Genomic DNA, 25,195 nt, shown 5'->3' on the forward strand with positions numbered 1-25,195 from the left:
AATATGACGCTATTGATACGAAAGGTGAAATTTTGTAAACTAACTTTCCTACAGCAGTGCTTTACACATCATCCACACGTAAAACACCGATGGTGCCATCTGTTTGTGTCATCCGCGCACTGTAGATAACTGTTCGTGTTTTAAGAGTAAGGAAAGACGGTTGATAAATCTATGTTGGTCGAAAGGCATCAGGAAATCATTTACTAGACGAAACGCTTTGGAGAGGAGGTCACAGATTGCATGAAGCTCAATCACAGATGTAAGGGCGAGATGATTAAACGTCCATTCTTTAGTTATTCGTCGGCAACAGCACTAATCATTAGCCACACGTTCTATATCTACAGGGCTCAGTCAAAGACGGAGAAGGGTTAGGGCATGCCCCAGAGATCGGCTGTTATACTGTAGAGCATGGCCGCACAAGGTGCATGCACTGGTGCATAGCACAGTGCAGAAGACGGCTGCGCTATGTTGACGACGGTGCAGACCCCCCACTCCTCGGCTTTGCGCAACAGCACTGCCCCTCACTTCCTTAGCTTGTGTCGCTCGCGCCGCCTGTCTCGACCTGTTTCAAAGCTTTTACCCTGTTGTCTTCGTCATTGCCAAATACTAATGTACACTAGGTGGAGAGCTTAGTTTGGTGTACCGGTACAAAAGAGATTTACATAATAGCTGTAATGGTAACAATTTTAAATTTGGTTTCAACACAAATGTATCTTCCTATGTACTTTTTATTTTATTTGCAATTATGCTACTAAGATCTGGAACAAGAGATTGGCTGACAGCAATTGTGAGAGAATTTTTTAAATTACAATTAGAAATACTCGCACGAAATCTAGTTTTTGTACAAGACAAAACAGAAAAAAACCTTTCACATACACAAGTGGAACCAAACATAGAAATAATCTTCGCTGCTTCTCTGTGTAACTTGGGAAATTCTTCCTTCGGCAAATTCTGGTAGAATTGGAGCAAAACTTTAGTATTGTAAAACACATCCTTTCGGTGAACATCGCTTTGCAAATCAATTAGTTCGAAATGTAAATCTGAAGGCGCACTTTCAATATCCATCGAAAAAGGTTTCACAAAAACATAGAGAATTGGCTGCAGGTAGGTAATTTTCTGAAACAATAACAAAGCCAATGTTAATAAATGAAAGTAATGTAAGCCGTTGTTTCGAAGTACTAAAATGCGATAGATTTTAATAAACATGTAATGTGTACTATTGGTTTTAATGTAATGTTACACTTGCATATGTAACGCAATCTCCTTTATTTAGCTGTATGTCATATACCGGCACCTGGAATCGGTCGTTAGACGCATTTTCAAGGGATTGTAGCACTTCGACGTATTTTGCAAAGCGCGCTCCTTCCTGCACAGATGCTGTCAAACAAAAACATAGTACCGTCTTGATTAGAGCGGTTATAAAAATCAGGCTGTTTTAATAAAGGTTCAATTTATATCTCGCTCACCTAGTTCAGGAAAGTGTTGCGTATTTTTCTCTGAAAGGTTTTTTTTGAGGAGCTTCAGTTGATACTGGATAGCGTTTATTTTGCTGATCATATCGTTGATGAGATTGTTTTGTTTTTGGAGTTTCAGACTTAAATCATTTAGGAGAGCCACAATGTCTGCTAAAAATCCTAAATCAGCTACCCATTCAGGGTCATGAAAAAGTGGCTCCGGATGTCCTTTGCTCTCCAAAAACTGAGCCACAGTCTGGCGTAGTCGAAAAATTCGGGAAATCACTTTCCCTTTGCTCAGCCAGCGCACCTCAGCGTGGTAGGGAATATCTGGATACTCCTCTTCAAAGGAAATCAAAAATTCTTTGAATTGACGATGAGTGAGTCCATGAGAACGAATGTAGTTCACAATACGCACCATACCTTCATCACATCTTGAAGACCGATAACTTTCGCACAAAGAGCCTCTTGGTGTGCAAAACAATGAACAGAAGGTAAATTCGGCATGTTAAGTATTTTCCGCAGTAGGCCAATAAAGCCTTTTGCTTTACCGCACATTGCTGGTGCCCCGTCTGTGGTTACGGAAAACAGCTTTTCCCAAGGGAGTCCTATTCCCTCAGCTGCCATTTCAACAGTTGCTAAAATATCCGCCCCTGTAACAGTGTCCTTCAACGAAATCATATCCAGGAGCTCTTCCGTTACATATAGGTCGTCGTCCACGCCACGCAAAAATATTGCTAACTGAGCCGTGTCGTTAACATCCGTGGACTCATCAAGTGCGATGGAGTACGCTGGGAAGTTTTCAATTTTGGCTGCCAGTTGTTCATGCAAATTATCAGCAATGTCGTTGATTCTCCGATGTATTGTCATTCTGGAAAGTGGTATTCTGCTGTACGCGCGAGCTAATGTGGGATTCATTGTCTCTACTACGTCCAACATAATGTTTTTTTATTAATGGCCCGTCCATAAATGGTCTCCCAGCTCTTGCTAAACGTAGAGCAACTTTGTCACTAGCTCTGAGAGTCCTTTCGCAACACCCCTCATCTTCTTCACTCTAAAGTAGAGAAAAAAAGATATGTTAGAAATAATTTACGCGAAAACGAAAAATAAGGAATCTAAACAAATGTTATTTCGTTTCGCATGACCTTTAACCAAAATATACATGCTAAAGCACTTGCAACAAACCTCGTTTGTAGATATAGAATTCTCTTCTGCAAGAGTTTGCAACTTCCGTAATTATTCCTCTCTGGCATCCCCTGTTATATCACTATACTTTTCTGAATGCAATTTGCTGTAGTGCCTTTCAATAGACGATTTTCTGACACACGTAATTGGTGTACCGCAGATTAGACATTTGGCTTTATCGTCACAACGCACAAAAAAGTAGGAGAGTTCCCATTCCGGTTTAAATTGATTTTCGGCTATTATCCCTTTTTTTGGAGCAGATGGCTCCATTATTCCGGTAATTGTCTTGGGCTTACGTATTCCAATGTTGACTAAGCCGTCTGGCAGCGCATTCGGCAGCGCACAGCGTCGGCCTCACCTAGCAAGCCGAGTTGAGGCGAAGCATGCCGAGTGGAACCGATGCACTGTGCAGGCACTCGCTGCACCTCGCTTTGCACGCGTGCGGTTTTCCGTGTTTGTGCGGCCCTGCTGTAGAGGAATACGGAGAGTTAACGTTTCCGTACCTGATGAGAGTAGGATTTGGACAAACAATTATACAGCTCCGATGTAAATGGGACCGGTATTTAAGGTTCATTTAGTACTTTACATTTTAGACGGCCGTACATTGTGGGCGTAGTTTTGACTGTAAGTGAGGCAACAGCCATCATTGAGCTGTTTTCACAGGCGCTATAAGCTGAGAGTTAGCTTTATCTGCCGGCCTAGACGTAGTCGTTAGATTTTCCGTAATTCACATGAAGTGAGTCTGATAGTCCGGCTTATGGTTTAGAGACACCTACAGAACGTCAGGTATTCTCCCCCTACGATAAGTGGTAAAGGAAGTCCTCGCAGGAGGCTGTAGCTCCTACTAAGTGCAGTTAGCTGACAAAGAGAATGAGCAGTGAGAAAGCAAGCTTTTGAGTCAAAAACCAATCATTCTACGCCTTCCGCCTGATTGGATGAAAGCCCTTAATGTTTAAATAGTTTCTGAAGTGGCTTGGAACTCGTGGCATCTTCCAATATTGTTTTTCAGCCATCTAGGGTGCACTAAGACCAATTGTGGGTCCTCTTTGGTGAAAGATTTCGGATGTCGGAATTTAGTGATCCACAATGATCGAGAAAATTATTCTTCCACTGTGGAATGTTCACTAGGTATCTCAAATTGGTTCCCGTCTGCAGCTGTGTAAATGTTATCTGATTTCCGGTTTTTGAAAGTGAATGTTGTAATCAGTGTTCATGTGACTGGTAGGAAAATTCCTCCTATTAGATCGTGGAACTATTAGCTGGCTCGAGATGGCAACTTATGGAATATATGGTCTTAGCAAGGATTAATTAAAGCTTATAATCAGCATTTGTTTCCGTAGAAACTTGGGTGTAATGATTTTGGTGTGAATTTCGATCAACCAAGCTTTGTCTTCTTGGACATTTCTGCTAGTCTTACAGTAAACCAGCATGGGGACATTGCGCCCCGTCATTCCAAATGTTTCGAGTTTGGGTCAGTCCAAAAAGTTTAGGGTCTGGATTAGTAAAAAATAGAGAAACGTCAAAATGCTGGTTTAAGTGATTCGGGTGTTCTACACAGTCTAACCCCCCCCCCCCCCCCCCCCGTACCCCCTCCCACCCCCGACCCCTCACACCTGAGCACAGAACGTTCATACTACCATGTGAACCTGTCAGAAAAGTCTTTCTTTGGGATGTTGTTCATTTCGCGTGTCACAGTTTTGACACTCCACTCCTTTTCTCTTTCGTCAGACATCAGCAAAACACAGCGTCTCCAGAATAAATGACTTGGGTAAGGAGTGGACCCTTATTCTATGACCGAGCACAATGGTGTTTAGCTGTATACAAATTGTTTTTAATTCAGGATTATTGTCAAAGAAATACACGAATTTACATAGGTTGTAACATGACAATGTTAGGACAGTGGTCAAGGTAACGTATTTCGTCCTTTTTAATCGAAATAACTCTAAATACAATAATATCAGATTTTAACCAGAAGGTTCTTTACAAACATATTCTTACTACTACATCGTGAAGTTGGCCAATATTACGACAAATCATCCGATTCCGGTTCTAAGTTCGGTACTATTTAGGATGAGACAATCAAGTCTACGGAGGATGGTTAGTTTTTGTGACAAGCTGAGCAAAAGATTACTCAAGGTTGCTCGAGTTCCCAGTGGACGCAAGCTGATGAACCAACGAGTTTACGCCGCTGTTAGCGGTATTTACCTTTGCTGCGATGAGCGATTTTCTGCATTGCTGATCTCATCCTCTGAAAGTCCTATAAAGGCTAATCAAAATCTTTGCTGATTTAATAAGCTATGTTTCTCGTTAGGCGAGAAAACAAGCACTCATCCATAGTCTTGAAATATGGCGACATGCACATGCATGGATGGAGCAGTATGCATATTATAGTGCCCTCTCAGTTCTCGCAAGAACATTTAACTATGTGGCTGTTTCGTTTCTCCGCTGATGGAGCTCAACGACGCTAAAGTTAATATCTAGCTGAATGTCAGCCAAAGTGAACGCTGTTCACTCAAAATTCCTCCTCTGCGTCGTACAGAGCGTGATGCGCCCGGTTCTGCTCTTGATGCTGGTTCAGAGGAGAGTCCCAAAAATTTTCGGTCTTGTGTCTCTTGTAGCAAACTGTCCCACACCTGGGTCCTTTCATGATCCACATCACGTCTTTTTCCGAACAAGAGGAGCATTCCTTTTATTTTGTGGAAACAGTCTCCGCCAATCGCAAAGGACCTACCATCAAACTGCATCGACATTTCGGCACTTTGCTCCTTCCTAGTTCCTGTCAGTCAATCGGACATTTTGTGCCCACTCCAGACGCCTAAAAGCTACACGCGTACATCATGAACATACCACACGCAGTTCACGTGATCGACTGCGTCACCCATTTGTTTGTATCCATCTGAAAATTCCCCAACACAGTTTTCTAAAGCTTCTTTCTGTACCACTCTTGTGGCCCATTACTTGCCCTCCTGGATAAGTCACCTGGCCCATTCGTTGTCCCGCACCGCAGGTTGCTTTAAGAGCTTTCCTTTGTACTTGGCCTGTGACGTCGCCCCTTGCATCTGATCCCAAACGAAACGTTTCCTCCAGCATCTTGTTTCACCTCTTGCTCATTGACGTGCATGATTTAGGTTAGGTGTGTTAATGCTGTCGATTGAGTGTCATCCTTTTGTATTGCATACTGTACATTTTAATAGGCAAATCTGCTCATTTTCGATGAAGTATGTCAGGTGACATTCACCTTCCTGTTATGATGTATAAAAACTCTCATGTAAAGTGCAAAATTGGCATTCATTTAATCTGCCACCTTACACAGTGACTTGAACTTCAGTTATGTCATCGAGGTGGGCCCTTTTGTAGCGTTCTGTACATTCTGTTTGTTCATTAAGGATATAGTCTGGATTGCTGTTTTTGTGTGTTTTTAGAAGTAATTGAAATACCCACACACAAAAACAGCACCCCAGACTATATACTTAATGAACAAACTGAATTAGCTAACACCCCTTTTCTGAAAAATTTCTAAAAATTATTTCCACTCTCCAAAGCAAATAATATTCCTACGCTTATCTGCAGATCAAGTAGCAAATTTATATGTTACTACAATTCTCATGATGCTAAATGTAAATAAATAATGTACTATCTTACTGTACAGTACTAAAAAATTAATGTAACAATATTCGCTCTAAAGCTCACAAAACCAGTGTCTCTCTGTACTAGTGTAAAAAGCGTTTCAGCTGCATAAGTGAATTTATGATCTTTTTCCAAACATCTCCATGATGTTACGACATATCATAGCATCTTTGTCACTCATATGTTTGTAAGCACTTTGTATTGTATCAAAACATGTGGTGTGTGCTAGAAATCTTTTCTGTGACAAATCTAAAGTGTTCAGCGAGAAAATTTACGTGTGCAATGATAAGAATGCAGTGGGAATGTATTCAGATCTGTTTGACGAATGTAATGAAAACAAACACTCCAAACCGACATTTCACGTAAGTCACATCCAATGAAAATCTGTAATGCAACCATCTGTGGGGCGTGCTTATAATTATGTATTATTTATATTTTAGGACAATTAATCTGTAAAAAAAAAGACATTATAATGAAAGCATAAACCGTCTGAAGATGAATCGTAACGATTCGAAACCGGTAACGCTACGTTTTGAATAAAGGAACTGAAAATAAATTTGTGGCTCGTTGCTGTCTCAACACCATCAAAAAACTAAGAATTAATTAACTTAAGTCCAGGAAAATTGGACTACTGCGTGAGACGGATCAGTGGCGAATTTCACAAACGCGTTGCTAGAGAGCAACACCCTCTACTCGCTAGGGAGGTCTTTTGTGACCAAGCTTAGTGGAAACGTGTTGCTCTCGTGTTCGTGTTAGTTCAGGAGAAAAATCACATTCTCTGTACCGATAAACCGAAAAGTTTAATCATGTAGTTACGTAAGTTTAGTATTAAGGCTTAAGTGTTGATGGATTTTTTTTTAAATGCGAGCTTGACAGATGTGCAGGCATGAAACTAATCTAAAACGGACACTGAGTTAGCTATTTGCAGATAGAAGTTGGGAGAGATGGGCCACGTATAGTCGGGAGAGATGGATCAGCGTTATTTGGGAGAGATGGGCTACTTGTTTCAATGTGGGGGAGACGGAGCACAATTAAATTTAACTTCAAGGCATATAGAATAACGCCACTGAGGATGGCCGCAGTCCCAGGCTATGCTTATTTGTCGGAAGATACGTCTGTGCCAACAAATGGAAGAGCAGAACCTCACACAAGCAAGCTAGCCAACCACTTCAACGGTCATCAAAAGACGTAATTATCCCAAGCGCGTTGGAAAAGCAAGGTTACAAGCGCAAGTCAAATTCATTCATCGAAACAACGTCGGACTCTACTCCTACTGGACCCAAAATTTCCAATATTACCATCTTCAAAACTGACTACTACCAAGCCAACACAGAGAAAACTTTTGGAAGAAATTTCATTTGTTCCTTCTGTTGGCAAAATCATGATTTTTAAGAGAAAGCTAGCGGAAGCAACTGCATCCAAAGGCCTAAAGTCTACTGGAAATATTAACACTGTAAGCACAAAGAGGGATGAGAGAAGAAGGAAAACAGAAAAAAGGCAAAAAAAGAGAAAATCAGACCGAATAAATTTTTTTAAAAATATAGTGCAAGTAGTTCACCATGTTCATCACATGCAGGGATTGTAGAAAATTACGAAAATAACTTTGATGAATGCAATGAAGACGAATGTGTCGGGTGTGGGGAAATCTATTACAAAACTAATAAAGATGATGATTGGATTCAGTGCGTTTCCTTTTCGCGATGGTCACGTGAATGTTGTTCAACATTTGGTAATAAAAGTAATTGCCGATGTCAGAGAAAGTCAGGTTCACGTTTGAACAAAACCAACAACTTATTAGAGAACCCAATGTTCAATAAAGATTTGCAGCACACTTACAAAACTGTTTCGGACTAAGATATTTAATAATATACACTGAAGAGCCAAAGAAATTAGTACAATTGCGTAATATCGCGTAGCGCCCCCAAGAGCACGTAGAAGTGCCGCAGCACGAGGTGCCATGGATTCGACTAATGTCTGAAGCAGTGCTGGAGGGAATTGACAACATGAACCCTGCAGGACTGTCCGTAAATCCGTAAGAGTACGAGGGGTTGGAGATCTCTTCTGAACAGCACGTTGCAAAGCATCCCAGATTTGATCAATAATGTTCATGTCGGAGGGAGAGGGGCGGAGGGTTGGTGGCCAGCGGAAGTGTTTAAACTCAGAAAGGCTTTCCTGGAGTCACTCGGTAGCAGATCTGGACTTGAGGGGTGTGACATTGTCCTGTTGGAATTGTCCAAGTACGTCGGAATACACAATGGCTATCAATGCAGGTGATCAGACAGGATGCTTACGTACGTGTCACCTGTCAGAGTCGTATCTAGACGTATCAGGGGGTCCCATATCACTCCAACTGCACACGCCCCACACCATTACATAGCCTCGACCAGCTTGAACACTCCCCTGCTGATATGTAGGGTCCATGGATTTATGAGAGGTTGTCTCCATACCCATGCACGTCCATCCGCTCGATACAATTTGAAACGAGACTCGTCCGACCAGGCAACATATTTCCAGTCATCAACAGTCCAAAGTCTGTGTTGGCGGGCACAGGTGAGGCGTATAACTTTGTGTCGTGCAGTCATCAAGGGTACATAAGTGGGCCTTTGGCTCCGAAAGCCCATATCGATGATGTTTCGTTGACTGGTTCACACGCTGAAACTTGCTGATGGCCCAGTATTGAAATCTGCAGAAATTTGCGGGATGGCTGCGCTTCTGTCACATTGAACGATTTTCTTCAGTCGTCGTTGATCCCGTTCATGCAGGATTTTTTTCCGGCCACAGCGATGTCGGAGTTTGATGTTTTACCGGATTCCTGATATTCACGGTACACTCGTGAAATGGTCGTACGGGAAAATCCCCACTTCATCGCTACCTCGGAAATACTGTGTCCCATCGCTCGTGCGCGGACTATATCACCACGTTCAGACTCACTTAAATCTTGAGAACCTGCCATTGTAGCAGCAGTAAGCGATCTAACAACTGCGCCAGACACTTGTCTTACATAGGCGTTGCCGACCGCAGCGCCGTATTCTGCCTGTTTCGTATCTCTGTATTTGAATACGTCTGCTTATACTAGATTCTTTGCCGCTTCGGTGTAATTATGTACGCATTATAACATGCTACAGATAAAAATATGTAATTTTAACTGAGTCTTTTCTTCATGTATAGCCATTTTTATATGGTCCATCTCTCCCAATAAGCTGGTCCATCTCACCCATGAGGGAGTAGATGCAATGGACCACCGAAGTAGATTTTCATTTTATCAAATCACTTGTATTTTAAGTGATAGTGCCTCAATAATACTTATACTTATATGGTACACTATACGTTCATGTTGCCAGAAGTAAAAAAGAATTGAAAAACACGCAAATTGTATGCCGAAGGAAACAAGTGGCTCAACTCTGTAGGACTTACCGTAAGTAACTTTATTTTCAGGGAGCGATAACTGCAACTTCATGACTACCCTCGTGTTCACACCGTTTTACAACCGTAGCATTGCCGATAGTTGAGATTTATTACAGCTCCTAAATATTCCGGCAACGCGTTTGATGTTGCACGGTAAGGTGCAGTGTTTCTGCTACAAAAAAGCAACGGGCAGACGACACCGAGACACGAGCGCCACTTGTTCGAAGTGGGAGCTCATCAATAAAACAATTACGAGGATCGGCCGCTGGTAATGCATAGCATCAGCCAGACAACCTTTGTCACTCCGAGAGAATTAAGGGTGGATTGAAATTCAGGAAATGCTTTGCTGCCTTTACTTTTCTATATATATGGTATGTTTCCTTTTCTGCAACGTGACTTATTTGGTTGTCACTATGTAAAATACGATACCTAAAGTCAATATACCGAAAACAATAGAACAATAGAAATATGAAATAACTGGAGTGTACTAGTTTTATTACAGTACATGAGTTTGTAGGTAAACACCCACCAGTGAAGCGAAATGCTACCTGCATTGCATCCGTAAGTTATTCGCGCATCAGCAACAGCATCCGGCTACTCTTTGATCCGTGTCTGCAGCTATTAAAGGTTGCCGAGTAGTTTCACCCTTTCCGTACATCGCACCGCTGATGACAGGTTTGCACATGGCCCGGTTTTTTTTCCCCTGTTGAGGTAGTCCGCCACTCGGCTTTGTGGTTTCGTTGTGAATTAAAGGAAAGTCATTTTGTAACGTCAGTAAAATCAAATTTAAACTCATTTCTTTCTGGGTCTAAAAATAGCACCAAAACATTTTTGTCCCTTATTGACGTTTAAAGCCCTTTCCTGAAAACAAATGTCGTGCTATTTTTTAACATTTTACCGACGAACCTACTTTAAGACCGATCTTCACAAAAACAACATAGCCTCCGATGTTATCGACAAGTCCCGCTTATCTGAATATTTATAAGATGTCTGCTGTTTAAGAAATTAGCTGCTATCTTGAGTAATTAGGCAAAGCCTCAGCCTGTTAAGCTGTACTGTGTTATATGAATGTTTATGCTAATGTATAAATTGAAAACGCCGTATGACCACACATAATTGAAGAAATAGTCAAGGAACACACACGCACCAACTTAATACGTGCGTAAAAAAAAAGCGGTTCAAATGGCTCTAAGCACTATGGGACTTAACATCTGAGCTCATCAGTCCCCTAGACTTAGATCTACTTAAACCTAACTAACCTAAGGACGTCACACACATCCAAGCCCGAGGCAGGATTCGAACCTGCGGCTGTAGGAGCAGCGCGGTTTCGGACTGAAGCGCCTAGAACCGCTTGGCCACACCGGCCGGAAATATGTGCACAGTGGTAATGAACTTGCATAGCTATGTACTCTAATACCTAACAGTGGGTAGTAAAAGTTATATAATGTGTTTACTTTCAGTTTATAGCCAAAAATGGTGCCATGGGGATGTTTCCTCGTACCGCTAACCACTGAATGTCGACTTCAGAACTTCGATTACTGAAATGTTTCATCAGCCAGTGAGCTCATGACGTAACTTAAAACCAAAATTTGTAAACACTATTGAAAATAGGGAATGTCTCACTACCATATGCGCCACGAAATGTACCACTATTATACAAACAATAACAGTGCATGGTCTTCCGTAGTCATCTGCATTGCAGACCAGATTCAGCGACCTGGCTTTCTGCACCTGTAAATTATTCATGCAAAAGAACGGAACATATATCGTTAATGGACTGAAATAACAGCGGGAGACTCTATTAATTGACCATTTGCGTACTGGTTGATCATTGATGCGACGAAGCCCGTACCATTACACGTGTACAAGATGTGCGGTATAGCAGCATAGCACTATTTTAGTTCAATAATAATATAATGAGTTGCGTTGAGCGAAATAATAAACAGAAATATTACAATTAGTTATTGTACTGTCCTTCAGACTGTGCAGACACATCACAAAAACCATATGAGTTCTCATATACGTAAAATGAAATGTAAATCTCGAAAGATGCTCGAAATCACTTGTGTTCGAGATACATCTTTCGACAAGACAATATTTCATTTACGGTGGAGGAGAGGATGACACGATGGAATATTTAATTCAACAGGTGGAATAGATATTCATCGATCATATAAATCAGCTTCCAGGTTACGAAACGACAAACGATCTGTGAGCATTTTTGCCGACACGCGGAAGGAAACTACTTCACGTTAAAATTTATCATGTTCTGCAAGCGGAATGACTGAAAAATAACTCTGTGAATATTTATAACACACAGCAAAATCATCTTCAAACTGACTGTTAATCAACAGGGCAAACAGTTGTAAAGATCTCACCCAAAGTCCCCACACTGCACGACTCTGAATTGCTCCGCGCCGACCAAGCAAAAAGCAGAACCCAGAAAGCTAGAAACGGAAACAGATTGGCGAGTGTCCATTCGAATCTACTCGGCCTCGTGGCCGGACAACCGCAAACGTTTATCATTGGCTGAAGGCCCTAGCAGAACGCCAAAAATACCATACGCATCAGTGGTGCCAGAAAGAGATAACCGAAAGAGTTTAGCTCGACTAATCGAAGTTGACCATGGGATGATCCTGTACACAAGCCCTTACTGCTGCTCACGAAGATTTATAACAGTTGTATGAGGCTGGGCTATTTTCCAGGCGCATGGATGGTCGCTCGAATCGCCCCGATCCCGAAACATAACAAAGACCTTAGTCTACTGACTAACCACCGCCCTATCAGGATACTTTCCACCTTATCAAAGTTGCTGGAAAGCCTCATTTTGCACCGCATGATACCATTTATCCAAGATCAGGTCATCATAAGGCAAGATCAGTTTGCGTTCCAGTTTCGCTTTCAGCTGAACTTCAACTACTGCGAGTCACAGAGTACATCGCCTATAACATGAATGTTTCCAGTTATACAGTGGCCAACTTTTTAGACAGAAAGAAAACTTATAATCGTTTGTGGACTGAGAAGCTCTTGATCAACTGCACGGTCCGCAAACCTAGTCTGACTATTCTCTTTGGATAATCGGCAGTTTTCTCCAATTCCAGCACATAGTGGTACACATCGATGAGCAATGCTCCAGTGTTGGACGCCTACAGGAGGGTCTCCCACAGGGATCGGTCTTGTCCTCAACTCCATTTATCATTTATGTTAACGACTTATTCATCCTGCCTCAGGTCGTCCTAGCTCAGTTCGCAGATGATACAGCCTTACTCAACGGTAGGCGGCGGATTACTGCAGCACTTGGGAGACTGCATCGTCAACTCACACTGACGGAACAGTGGATATTAGATTATCACATTCGTCTCAACGTCGACAAAACTAAAGCTGACCTCTTCAGTAGCAAACGCCAAGACTTGCAGGACAGGCTTACTCTTCACCATCAAGAGCTTGCATGAATGGACGAAATAAAACGCTTAGGGGTGACCATGGATAGCAAATCCCTTTTCAAACGTCATATACACAACAAGAGGATTCAACTATTATATCTCCTATACCAACTGTACCCCTTGATGTGCAGTGTATCAAGCGACCGTTTTACCTGCACTTCTTTACGGCTGCTCCATGTGGGGAACTACCAGCCTGTCCAACCCTCGGTCACTATAAGTCATTCAAAGCAGATGCCTGTGCCTCATCTTACAAGGGAACCTCCCCATCGCACCCCCCTCAGATTTAGTTATAAGTTGGCACAGTGGATAGGCCTTAAACAACTGAGCACAGATCAACTGAGAAAACAGGAAGAAGTTGTGTGGAACTGTGAAAAAATAAGCAAAGTATACAAACTGAGTAGTTCATGGGAAGATAGGCCACATCAAGGAAACTGGAAACACAGGAGCGCCGTGGTCTCGTGGTAACGTGAGCAGCTGCGGAACGAAAGGTCCTTGGTTCAAATCTTCCATCGAGTGAAAAGTTTAATTTTTTATTTTCAGTTTATGTGACAAACTCTTATGTTTTCATCACTTTTTTGGGAGTGATTATCACATTCACAAGAAAACCTAAATCGGGCAAGGTAGAAGAATCTTTTTACCCATTCGCCAAGTGTACAAGTTAGGTGGGTCGACAACATATTCCTGTCATGTGGCGCACATGTCGTCACCAGTGTCGTATAGAATATATCAGATGTGTTTTCCTGTGGAGGAATCGGTTGACCTATGACCTTGCGATCAAATGTTTTCAGTTCCCATTGGAGAGGCACGTCCTTTCGTCTACTAATCGCACGTTTTTGCGATGCGGTCGCAAAACACAGACACTAAACTTATTACAGTGAACAGAGACGTCAATGAACGAACGGACAGATAATAACTATGCAAAAATAAAGAAAGTAAAATTTTCACTTGAGGGAAGACTTGAACCAAGGACCTCCTTCTGCAGCTGCTCACGCTACCACAGGACCACGGCACTCCTGAGCTCACACTCTTCTTGATGCTGCCTATCTTGCCCATGGACTACTCAGTTTGTATATTTTGCTTATTTTTTCACAGTTCCACACAACTTCTTCCTGTTTTCTCAATTGATCTGTGTTCAGTTTATCAAGGCCTAGCCACTGTGCCAACTTATAACTAAATCTGAGGGGGGTGCGATGGGGAGGTTCCCTTGTTAGGAGCTCCGAAGTGGACCCAGATAGCTGGTCTTCACGCCGAACTCAACGTCTCACGCATCTCTGGTCACACCCCATCTGCAACAGAGAAACTCCTCCACAGTATCGATGAACTCAGGCCCATCATCTGACACCGGGAATCTATCGCTCCACAACGGTGGCACCGAGTTCAGGTCCCTCTTACAACCACCGAGGCCCTCCAATAACCAAATCCAATGAAAACCAACACCTTCAGTGGGGCCACAGGCTACCGGCCGTCCCCCCACCCCCTTCACCCCCTCCACCTCATGTTTATGTCTGAATAAAGCTTGGACAAACACCTACATCGTCCCGACCGACATCCTAGAGGTTCAGAATTGCTTTGTTGCTTTGGCACCCCCCGCCCCCCTAGGATGATCTTGTAGCCAATTACAAAGATAAATTCGTGGTTTTAGAAGGCAAAGATACTGCAGCCAAAAATACAAGTGCAACTGAACGGACAACTTTCACATTCTGTCGTCCTTACTGGAACTGATTTTGTGAAATCTGCTGCAGAACTTTCCACGACATTGGGAAGTCGAATGAAGTAGCCACAGGGCCGGCCAAGGCGTGCAGAACTTGACGTAGACCGAGCGAGTGACTCGCGTGCGGGCCACGGCTCAACATGTCTCGGCTTTGGTCGTTTCTTCATGGAAGTACTCGGTTCAGCACGACATTTCTTTTAGTACTGCGGTACTGCATTTTTTCTGTTGGCACGACTTTCTTCGGTTCGAAAGAATTAACCTTCACTACTCGTTCATGGTGTGGGTTCCTGTAGTCATGTCGTAGTTCATGAACCACGGGCAACGTATGAGTGGCCAAGTAAGTGGTCCCGACAGTCGGGATACCAGTTACTTTGGAATAAGGCTGGGCATCTCGGACATATTCTGAGTCGTGGTCACCTTTGTGCTCATACGGCAAAGACTACCAAATCCACCGGTTAGTCCATCAACCGTTAGGGGTAAAACCCAATGGGACTCGGGGCAAGTAAGACTAGCAACCTGCTTCCCCGGTACTTTAAATATGATGCTGGCAGCAATCAGAGCAAAATGCCTCGGACCTTTGGAGGTGACGGAGTCTCACCTCTAACTGACAAACCAGGGGCTCCTAAGATACGACTTGGCAAACAAATGGTAATGAGATGGGGAGCTATTAATATCAATGGGGACTACTCTGGGAAGAAGGTAGAGCTGGCAGAGACTGCAAGTAAGATGGGGCTGGACGTTTTAGCTGTTAGTGACATTCGGGTAAGGGGTGAGAAAGAAGAGGAAGTGGGAGAATACAAGGTCTACCTGTCAGGAGTCAAAGCAGGAATAGCACAATGGGGTGTAGGGCTTTACATCAGGAAAGAAATGGAACCCAGCGTAGTTGCAATAAGGTATGTAAACGAACGACTGATGTGGATAGATTTGACAGTGTCTAGCAATAAAATTAGGATTGTGTCAGTATATTCGCATTGTGAAGGGACAGATCAAGATAAGATGGATAGTTTTTATGAGGCACTCAGTGATGTAGTTGTTAGAGTAAAGGACAAGGGCAGCGTTCTGCTCATGGGTGATTTTAATGCCGGGATTGGAAACCCAACAGAAGGGTATGAAAAGGTTATGGGTAAATTTGGAGAGGATATGGAGGCCAACAGGAACGGGAAACAACTCTTGGATTTCTGTGCCAGTATGGGCTTAGTAATCACAAACTCCTTTTTTAAACATAAGAACATTCACAGGTATACTTGGGAAGGCAGGGGAACCAGATCTGTCATTGACTATATAATAACAGATCAGGAATTCAGGAAGGCTGTGAGGGACACACGTGTATTCAGGGGATTCTTTGATGACACTGATCATTATATAATCTGCAGTGAAATTGGGATTGTGAGGCCGAAAGTGCAGGAGGTCAGGTCCATATATAGGAGGATAAGAGTGGAGAAACTTCAGGATAAGGAAATCAGGCACATGTACATAACAGCGATCTCAGAAAGGTACCAGTTAGTTGAATGTAGTCAATTACAGTCATTGGAAAAGGAATGGACAAGGTACAGGGACACAGTACTAGAAGTGGCTAAAGAATGTCTTGGAACAGTAGTATGTAAAAGTAGGATGAAGCAAACAGCTTGGTGGAATGACACAGTCAAGGTAGGCTGTAAAAGGAAAAAGAAGGCGTATCAAAAATGGCTACATACTAGAACTCAGGTAGACAGAGAAAGTTATGTTGAAGAAAGAAACAAAGCCAAACAGATAATTGCAGCATCCAAGAAGAAGTCTTGGGAAGACTTTGGAAACAGGTTGGAGACTATGGGTCAAACTGCTGGAAAACCATTCTGGAGTGTAATTAGCAGTCTTCGAAAGGGAGGTAAGAAGGAAATGACAAGTATTTTGGACAGGTTAGGAAAACTGCTGGTGAATCCTGAGGATGCCTTGGGCAGATGGAGGGAATATTTTGAAGAGTTGCTCAATGTAGGTGAAAATACGATCATTAATGTTTCAGATTTCGAGGTAGAATTGGATAGGATTGATGATGGAAATAGGATCACATTTGAGGAAGTGGAGAAAATGGTCAATAGATTGCAGTGCAATAAAGCAGCTGGGGTGGATGAAATTAAGTCGGAACTCATCAAATACAGTGGAATGTCAGGTCTTAAATAGCTACACAGGATAATTGAAATGGCCTGGGAGTCGGGACAGGTTCCATCAGACTGGACAAAAGCAGTAATCACACCAATCTTTAAACATGGAAACAGAAAAGATTGTAACAACTACAGAGGTATCTCTTTAATCAGCGTTGTGGGTAAAATCTTCTCAGGTATAGTTGAAAGGAAAGTGCGAGTATTAGTTGATGACCAATTGGATGAAAATCAGTGTGGGTTTAGGCCTCTTAGAGGTTGTCAGGACCAGATCTTTAGCTTATGGCAAATAATGGAGAAGTGTTATGAGTGGAACAGGGAATTGTATCTATGCTTTATAGATCTAGAAAAGGCATATGACTGGGTTCCTAGGAGGAAGTTATTGCCTGTTCAACGAGATTATGGAATAGGAGGCAAACTTTTGCAAGCAATTAAAGGTCTTTACGTGGATAGTCAGGCAGCAGTTAGAGTTGACGGTAAATTGAGTTCATGGTTCAGAGTAGATTCAGAGGTAAGACAAGGCTGCAACCTGTCTCCACTGTTGTTCATGTTATTTATGGACAATATGCTGAAAACAATAGACTGGCTGGGTGATATTAAGATATGTGAACACAAAATAAGCAGTCTTGCATATGCGGATGACTTAGTTGTGATGGCAGATTCGATTGAAAGTTTGCAAAGTAATATTTCAGAGCTAGATCAGAAATGTAAGGACTATGGTATGAAGATTAGCATCCCCAAAACGAAAGTAATGTCAGTGGGAAGGAAATATAAACGGATTGAGTGCCAAATAGGAGGAACAAAGTTAGAACAGGTGGACGGTTTCAAGTACTTAGGATGCATATTCTCACAGGATGGCAACATAGTGAAAGAACTGGAAGCGAGGTGTAGCAAAGCTAATGAAGTGAGCGCTCAGCTACGATCTACTCTCTTCTGCAAGAAGGAAGTCAGCACCAAGACTAAATTATCTGTGCACCGTTCAATCTTTCGACCAACTTTGTTGTATGGGATGCGAAAGTTGGGTGGATTCAGGTTACCTTATCAACAAGGTTGATGTTAAGGATATGAAAGTAGCTAGGATGATTGCAGATACTAGTAGATGGGAACAATGGCAGGAGGGTGTACACAATGAGGAAATCAAAGAAAAACTGGGAATGAACTCTATAGATGTAGCAGTCAGGGCGAACAGGCTTAGATGGTGGGGTCATGTTACACGCATGGGAGAAGCAAGGTTAACCAAGAGACTCATGGGTTCAGCAGTAGAGGGTAGGAGGAGTCGGGGCAGACCAAGGAGAAGGTACCTGGATTCGGTTAAGAATGATTTTGAAGTAATAGGCTTAACATCAGAAGAGGCACCAATGTTAGCACTGAACAGGGGGTCATGGAGGAATTTTATAAGGGGGCTATGCTCCAGACTGAACGCTGAAAGGCATAATCAGTCTTAAATGATGATGATGATGATGATGCTTGTTCGTGTTATGAAGGACGTTCGCAGGCCCAGCAGATTTTTAAACAAAAAGAGGCAGTGTAGCGTTTTATAGTTACAAGTCTTTAAAAATAAATAGGAATGACAGAAGATAGGTATGAAAATTCTCAATATCTACAACGCAGTCGCCTAAGCGACGGGTACTGCAAATTTGCTATGAAACGATGTTACAGTACTACGCAGAAAGAATATAAGATTTAGGTGACACTGAAAACGTAAAAAATTAAAACGTCCGAGAGACTGGATTCATTGTTCAGTAGATTAATAAGTACTTCGAGCTAAATTATCAGGCATGTAGTACGTGAAGAAACTGGTAGTATGAATAATAATTTTTCTGAAACCGTGCGCATTACTCCATTATCAGTTGTAACACTTTTCGATGGAACAGAACAGAAAGTATAGAGACTTTATATATTACTGCGAAGTACCTTTGTTAAGTCGAGAGGCGTCTGAGGAACGATTTAAAATTCGGTATTGTTGAATTTGTGGCAACGGCCTTGCGGCAGTGGATACACCGGTTCCTTTCAGATTACCCAAGTTAAGTGCTGTCAGGCGTGGCTGGCACTTGGATGGGTGACCGTCCAGGCGGCCATGCGCTGTTGCCATTTTTCGGGGTGCACTCAGCCTCGTGATGCAAATTGAGGAGCTACTCGACAGAATAGTAGCGGCTCCGGCAAAGAAAACCATCATAATGACTGGGAAAGCAGTGTCGAGACACACGCCCCTCCTATCCGCATCCTCAGCTAAGGATGACTCGGCAGTCGGATGGTCCTGATGGACCACTTGTGGTCTGAAGACGGAGTGCTTTTTTATTGTTGAGTTTATGAAGGAGAAAGGTAGTGCAGGAACGAAAATTAGAACATCCGAAATGGGTTGCAGACCTCGCGTTTTAAGTTAATTTAACTGGACACTGTCCACAGTAAGACACTGTAGGGTGAGAAACAATTTCTTTCTGATTTGATGGGAATGCATTTAGAAAGAAAATAGCGTTATAGAAGTGTCGCCTTCTGACAACACAACCCAGTTCCCTAAGCTCATTGCCATTGAAGAAAATGCAAAGTCAGAAAAATTGATTATGGCCTTGAAAGAATTACAAGATGATATTCCTAACAGTTTTGAGGACACTGTCAATTTACATCTGTTTTCTAGATCGTTTGATGTCTGAGTTGAAAGCGCCCCTTTAACTGTGAGGATGCAACTGATTGACCCACAAGATAATTCCCGTTTTAATGACAAATCCTTTTATGTTAAAACTCTCCAGGACATCTACAGTGCTTTCCTTAGGTAAAGATTCCACATCTCCACAAAGAGGTTGCAAAGGTGCTATAATATTTTGATTGATGTACATGTGTAAAGTGCCTTATTTCTATTATAAAACTAAAAAAGTAACGATCACGTGGCAACCTGAGTGCGAAAACCTTTGAAATTGTCTGCGTTTGACTGTATGCCGACAGTTAGTAGCAAATAAAAACTATGTATCATCACTCAGACAGCGTGGCGTGGTGGTGGCGGAAATGTGCAGCGAGGCTGAGCGCTAAAGGCACTCGTAAACGAGCAAACTTGTTTGTCAAATTCGCCCTTGTGATTTGTCAAACAAGCCTATAAGCGTACAAACGAAGTTTGTCACTTTAATCTGTCAAGCAGACGCTGTTCGTATTTCGATAGTAGTGAAAATAGCCACAAGTGTAGACAAAGTATTCACTTTGGCACTGTGTTTAAAGACGAAGAAGAAAATAAAATGGTGGTACAGGGAATGGCTTAAAATGAGAGAGATTTGCCTATGACACTCTGCCACAGGAAATATTAGTCCCATAACCCGATTATAACATCAACTTTCTTCGAATCAACAATGAAACTTTTAAAAACTTATTAAGGCCCTCAGAAAAGAGAGGAAACATGTCTGCCAAATGTGCTCTTTTTTAGGCACGGATGTATCAAACAAGCCTGCACACATACCAAGAAAGCTTGTCTGTTTAACCTTACTTTTCAAGCAGACGCTTTTCGTGTGTACCGAATTTGGCACTAGTGAGAACGGCTGCAAATGCAGGTAAAAATATTTCTGACACACGCTCTGGCTCTGTGCTCAAAATGAAAACAAGACGCTGGTCTAGGGAATGGTTTAAAGAGAAGATATTTACAGGTAAACCTGTTAATGGAAATGTTATACTCAGAATCTGATGACTACTTCGACTTTCTGCGAATGGACAGTGAAAATTTTAATAATCTGTTCAGAGTTAGGTTGTCCTCGCATTGAAAAAGAAGACACAGATATGTGAAAAATTATTCTCTTTTGCTTGCTGCTCTAACGCTGTTTCATTCAAGTACCACATCGTATGAACATATAGCCCACATCGTCAGTGGAAGAACTGGGGAATTTAGAATTCTTTTTTTCCATTGCACTCCCACTGGTAAGTTATGTGTTGTTGTTGTTGTTGCGGTGGTCTTCAGTCTTGAGACTGGTTTGGTGCAGCTCTCCATGCTACTCTATCCTGTGCAAGCTTCTTCATCTCCCAGTACCCACCGCAGCCCACATCCTTCTGAATCTGCTTAGTGTATTCATCTCTTGGTCTCCCTCTACGATTTTTACCGTCCACGCTGCCCTCCCGTACTAAATTGGTGATTCCTTGATGCCTCAGAACATGTCCTACCAACCGATCCCTACTGATTTTGTTCATAATCTCTTCCTGCATTATACATGGCTAGGCGATGTGTTTCCTCCACAATTTTGGTACCTGAAGCCATTTTATTTTTATTCTTGATCATAATTTGTATAGTTGTGGAAACTCAAGATACAGTGAGATAAACTGCAATAAAACAATTTTTCAGTAAACATACATGGCCAATCATCGACACAAACAATGTGTGCCATCTTGTCAGACTTACCATCAACCATAATATCTCGCAAACACGTCACGCGATCTGTGCTTGACAAACAATCAAGCAGATCTGTATACAGTCAAATGCTTGGCAAACAAAGTACAGTTTGACAAATTGTTTGATCGTGTACGAGGACCTTAAGGCACTGCCCTGGGAGTTGAGATCTTGGCTGCCCCTGGTTTATCATATGTACAGGCGTGTTTTTTTAAGTAAGTACCGTTTTGAAATTAAAAAAAGACGTGCTAAGATATCTCAATAATTTTATTTTTACATGAAAGCCTGTACCTTAATCTACTTTTCTACATATTTTCCGTCAATATTGAGGCACTTGTCATAACATTGTACCAGTTTGTGAATTCCGTCCTCATAGAATTCTGCCACCTGGCTTGTTAACCACTGCATCACCACTGTTTTGACTTCGTCATCATCTTAAAGACGCTGACTGCCCAGATGTTTCTTCAAGTGCAGGAACAGATGGTAGTCACTGGGCGCAAGATCGGGGCTGTACGGAGGATGATCTAAAGTTTCCCATTGAAAGGATGTGATTGATGAGATCTTTGGTCTGATTCTCCACATGCGGATGGGCATTGTCTTGCAGTAAAACGATTCCCTTGCTCAACTAGCCGCATATTTTGTTCTGAATTGAAGGCCACAGATTGTGCAATGTCTTACAGTAAGCTGCTGCATTGATTGTCTCATTACGAGGCGGAAATTCCACGAGCAATACTCCTTTTCTGTCCCAAAAAACTGTGCACATGATTTTCCGGGAAGAAATTGTTTCCTTTAACTTCACTTTTCTGGGTGAATTTGTATGCCGCCATTCCATGGACTGTTGCGTTGATTCTGGTGTGACGTAGGCTACCCATGTCTCATCGCCTGTAACAATTTGGCTTAAGAAATCATCACCATCATTGTGGTACCGCTCAAGGAAAGTCAATACACTGTCTAAACGTTTAGTTTTGTGCACATCCGTCAACATTTTCGGTACCCAACGTGCGCACAAGTTTCGGCAATTCAAGTGCTCGGTCACAATGCCATACAAAACACTACGAGAAACATTAGGAAAGTCATCCCACAAGGAGGAAATCGTAAAGCGTCTGTTTTCTCTCACCTTATTGTACACTTCCTGCACCAAAATTTCATTCAAAATGGTTCAAATGGCTCTGAGTACAATGCGACTTAACTTCTGAGGTCATCAGTCGCCTATAACTTAGAACTAATTAAACCTAACTAACCTAAGGACATCACACACATCCATGCCTGAGGCAGGATTCGAACCTGCGACCGCAGCGGTCGCTCGGTTCGAGACTGTAGCGCCTAGAACCGCTCGGCCACTCCAGCCGGCAAACTTTCATTAACGACCAAAGGACGGTCACTCTTTTGTTCATCATGCACATTTGTGCGGCCATCTTTAAATGCTCTTACCCACTTTGTTACCATTCCATCACTCATAATGGCCGGCCGAAGTGGCCGTGCGGTTAACGGTACTGCAGTCTGGAACCGCAAGACTGCTACGGTCACAGGTTCGAATCCTGCCTCGGGCATGGATGTTTGTGGTGTCCTTAGGTTAGTTAGGTTTAACTAGTTCTAAGTTCTAGGGGACTAATGACCTCAGCAGTTGAGTCCCATAGTGCTCAGAGCCATTTGAACCATTTTTGAACTCATAATGTTTTCTCCGTAAACTGCACTGATCTCACGATGAATATCGATCTCTTTTAGGCCTTTAGATCTAAGAAATCTTATAACAGCCCGTACTTCACCGTCCGCGGGACTCACGATTATCGGAGGCATCTTAAACACTCAGTGCACAACGTTAACAAGGAAGAATCAGACTGTAATGGCGTCAGTGCGTAGACAACAGATGTAGGTACCCAGTGCGCATGCGCTGAACGCCGACCGCAGCGCTGCGGCTGCGGTGTGGCAAAACAGTAGTTACTTAAAAAAAGGCGCCTCGTACCTTCATTCACCATAAATTATTGTAGTTATCCACAGGCGTAACCGCGGATATACGAATCCGTCTGGATATCTACTTTAGGAATACATTACGGTTACTTTTATTTCCGTTAACAAGTACATCTACCCCGAACGCACCTGCAGCAGGCAGCTATAAAATTATGAAAATTTCCCCACTAACCTCATCAAAGGCTGTAGCGTCCGCATAAGCTGTGTCATTTGCGGTCATATTGTGCCCTTCGGCGACGCTGACGTTGGTGCCGTCGCCTCCCTCGCAGTAGCCGGCCGTTGCCGCCGCAGCCTCCCTCCTCCTCACCATGGCCACGATGGCGATGTTGAGGTTGACGCGCACCGCGTAGTTGAGGGCGAAGCCGCAGAACGCCAACAGCCACAGCACGTTGCCGGCCGACAGCCGCGCTGCAACACAGTCCGCCATCCACTCTCTGCCGCTGCAGCGTTTCGTTTTGGAAGGCACTAAACGAGCAAAGGCCTTCTGTGTCCTCGTCTCGCAGTAATACTGTTGTGTACACAGTCCCGCGTAGTCGGCGCATACACAACTTTCCCACTAGAGCGCGCCCCGCTAAGCACAACAGCGCAGGCGCAGCGCTCGTCCGTCTCTGCACTACGAGATGGCGCTGCCATAGAGACAGACCAAATTCTGCTTCCGCCGATCCGCGTATTAATATGTAATGCAGCCAATGAGACTGCTGCGAACGTAGAACCTTTTTTCCTCGCGGATCCCACTCGCGCAGTGATACCTGAACGCGCGAGGTATTATAACGAGTGTACAGACCTCCAATTAGTCAGTCTGCATTAGTCTGTAGTCAAGTTTCAGCCTGCGCCTAATAAGATTATCATATTCCTGTACATAGCCATGAAGATAAATGAATAGACACTTTGTCAAGTATCAGAGATATATGAGAATAAGATTAACGTACCAAGACCAAAGGAACTTCAGATTGTCAATTGTAAATAGCATCCAGAACCAAGTTAAGTTATTTCTATGCTTTTTATTGTTTTAATAAATGTGTGTGAAAATTAATCAAGTTCTGTTTAAAGTCAGTCACCGCCAATCTGCTACTCTAAGCGTGCAACTAGCATTTCTATCGTCTGACCTAACGGCAGAAGATAAACACGCCACGATAAGACCACGAGACATATTGCTGACACTCGCCTACTTGGTTAGAGCGACAAGTCGAATAATCTGATGGTGTGTGTGCCGGAGGTCTTACAGTACGCACACCACGAATAAACACATCACGTTTTCCTCTAGTGTGCGTCTTCAATTGGTGATCCACATACCAGTCTTATAGAGGCAGCACAATTCGTCCTGAAGTTTCTGGAAACACCGATGCATGTAATTTATACGGGAGCTCATTTTCAAGTTTCTGTACAACCAACCAATCACCTTTCTGAAAGCGATAGCTCTAAGACAAGGCAAAGTTTTTCGATACTTAAACGACACTTATTACTTTTTTCGGGGCAATTAGAGTGTACACAAGTACAAAATAACATTTATTTGGTAGGTGAACATTTGGATTATTAACTACGTGTTGTGTAACTACGTCTTAATCTACATCTACATGATTACTCTGCAGTTCACAATTAAGCACCTAGGAGGGTTCATCGAACCACCTTCAAGCTATTTCTCCACCATTCCACTCTCGAACGGCGCGCGGAGAAACGAGCCCTTACATCTTTCTGTACAAGTTCTGATTTCTATTTTATTATGATGATCATTTCTCACTGCGTAGTTGGGGACAAACAAAATATTTTGGCAATCTGTGGAGAAACCTGGTGTTTGAAACTTCACGAGAAGATCCTGTCGCAACGAAAAACGCCTTTTTTTAAAATGATTGTCACCCCAATTCATGTATCACGTTCGTGGCACTCTCTCCCCTATTCCGCGATAATACAAA

At 42.7% G+C, this 25,195-nt stretch overlaps 1 protein-coding gene across 1 annotated transcript in view; it reads right to left on the bottom strand.

Annotated features, from left to right (window-relative positions):
* LOC124594265 (vesicular glutamate transporter 2-like) overlaps positions 1–23,712 on the bottom strand; it is a 169,934-nt gene extending 146,222 nt beyond the window's left edge. Inside the window, exon 1 of the mRNA XM_047132628.1 lies at positions 23,593–23,712. Coding sequence (XP_046988584.1) covers positions 23,593–23,712 — 120 coding nt within the window. The remainder of the gene's footprint in view (positions 1–23,592) is intronic.
* Between the last annotated feature and the right edge of the window lie 1,483 nt (positions 23,713–25,195).

Source organism: Schistocerca americana, chromosome 2, assembly GCF_021461395.2.
Source record: "Schistocerca americana isolate TAMUIC-IGC-003095 chromosome 2, iqSchAmer2.1, whole genome shotgun sequence".
Classification (NCBI taxonomy): Eukaryota; Metazoa; Arthropoda; class Insecta; order Orthoptera; family Acrididae; genus Schistocerca; species Schistocerca americana.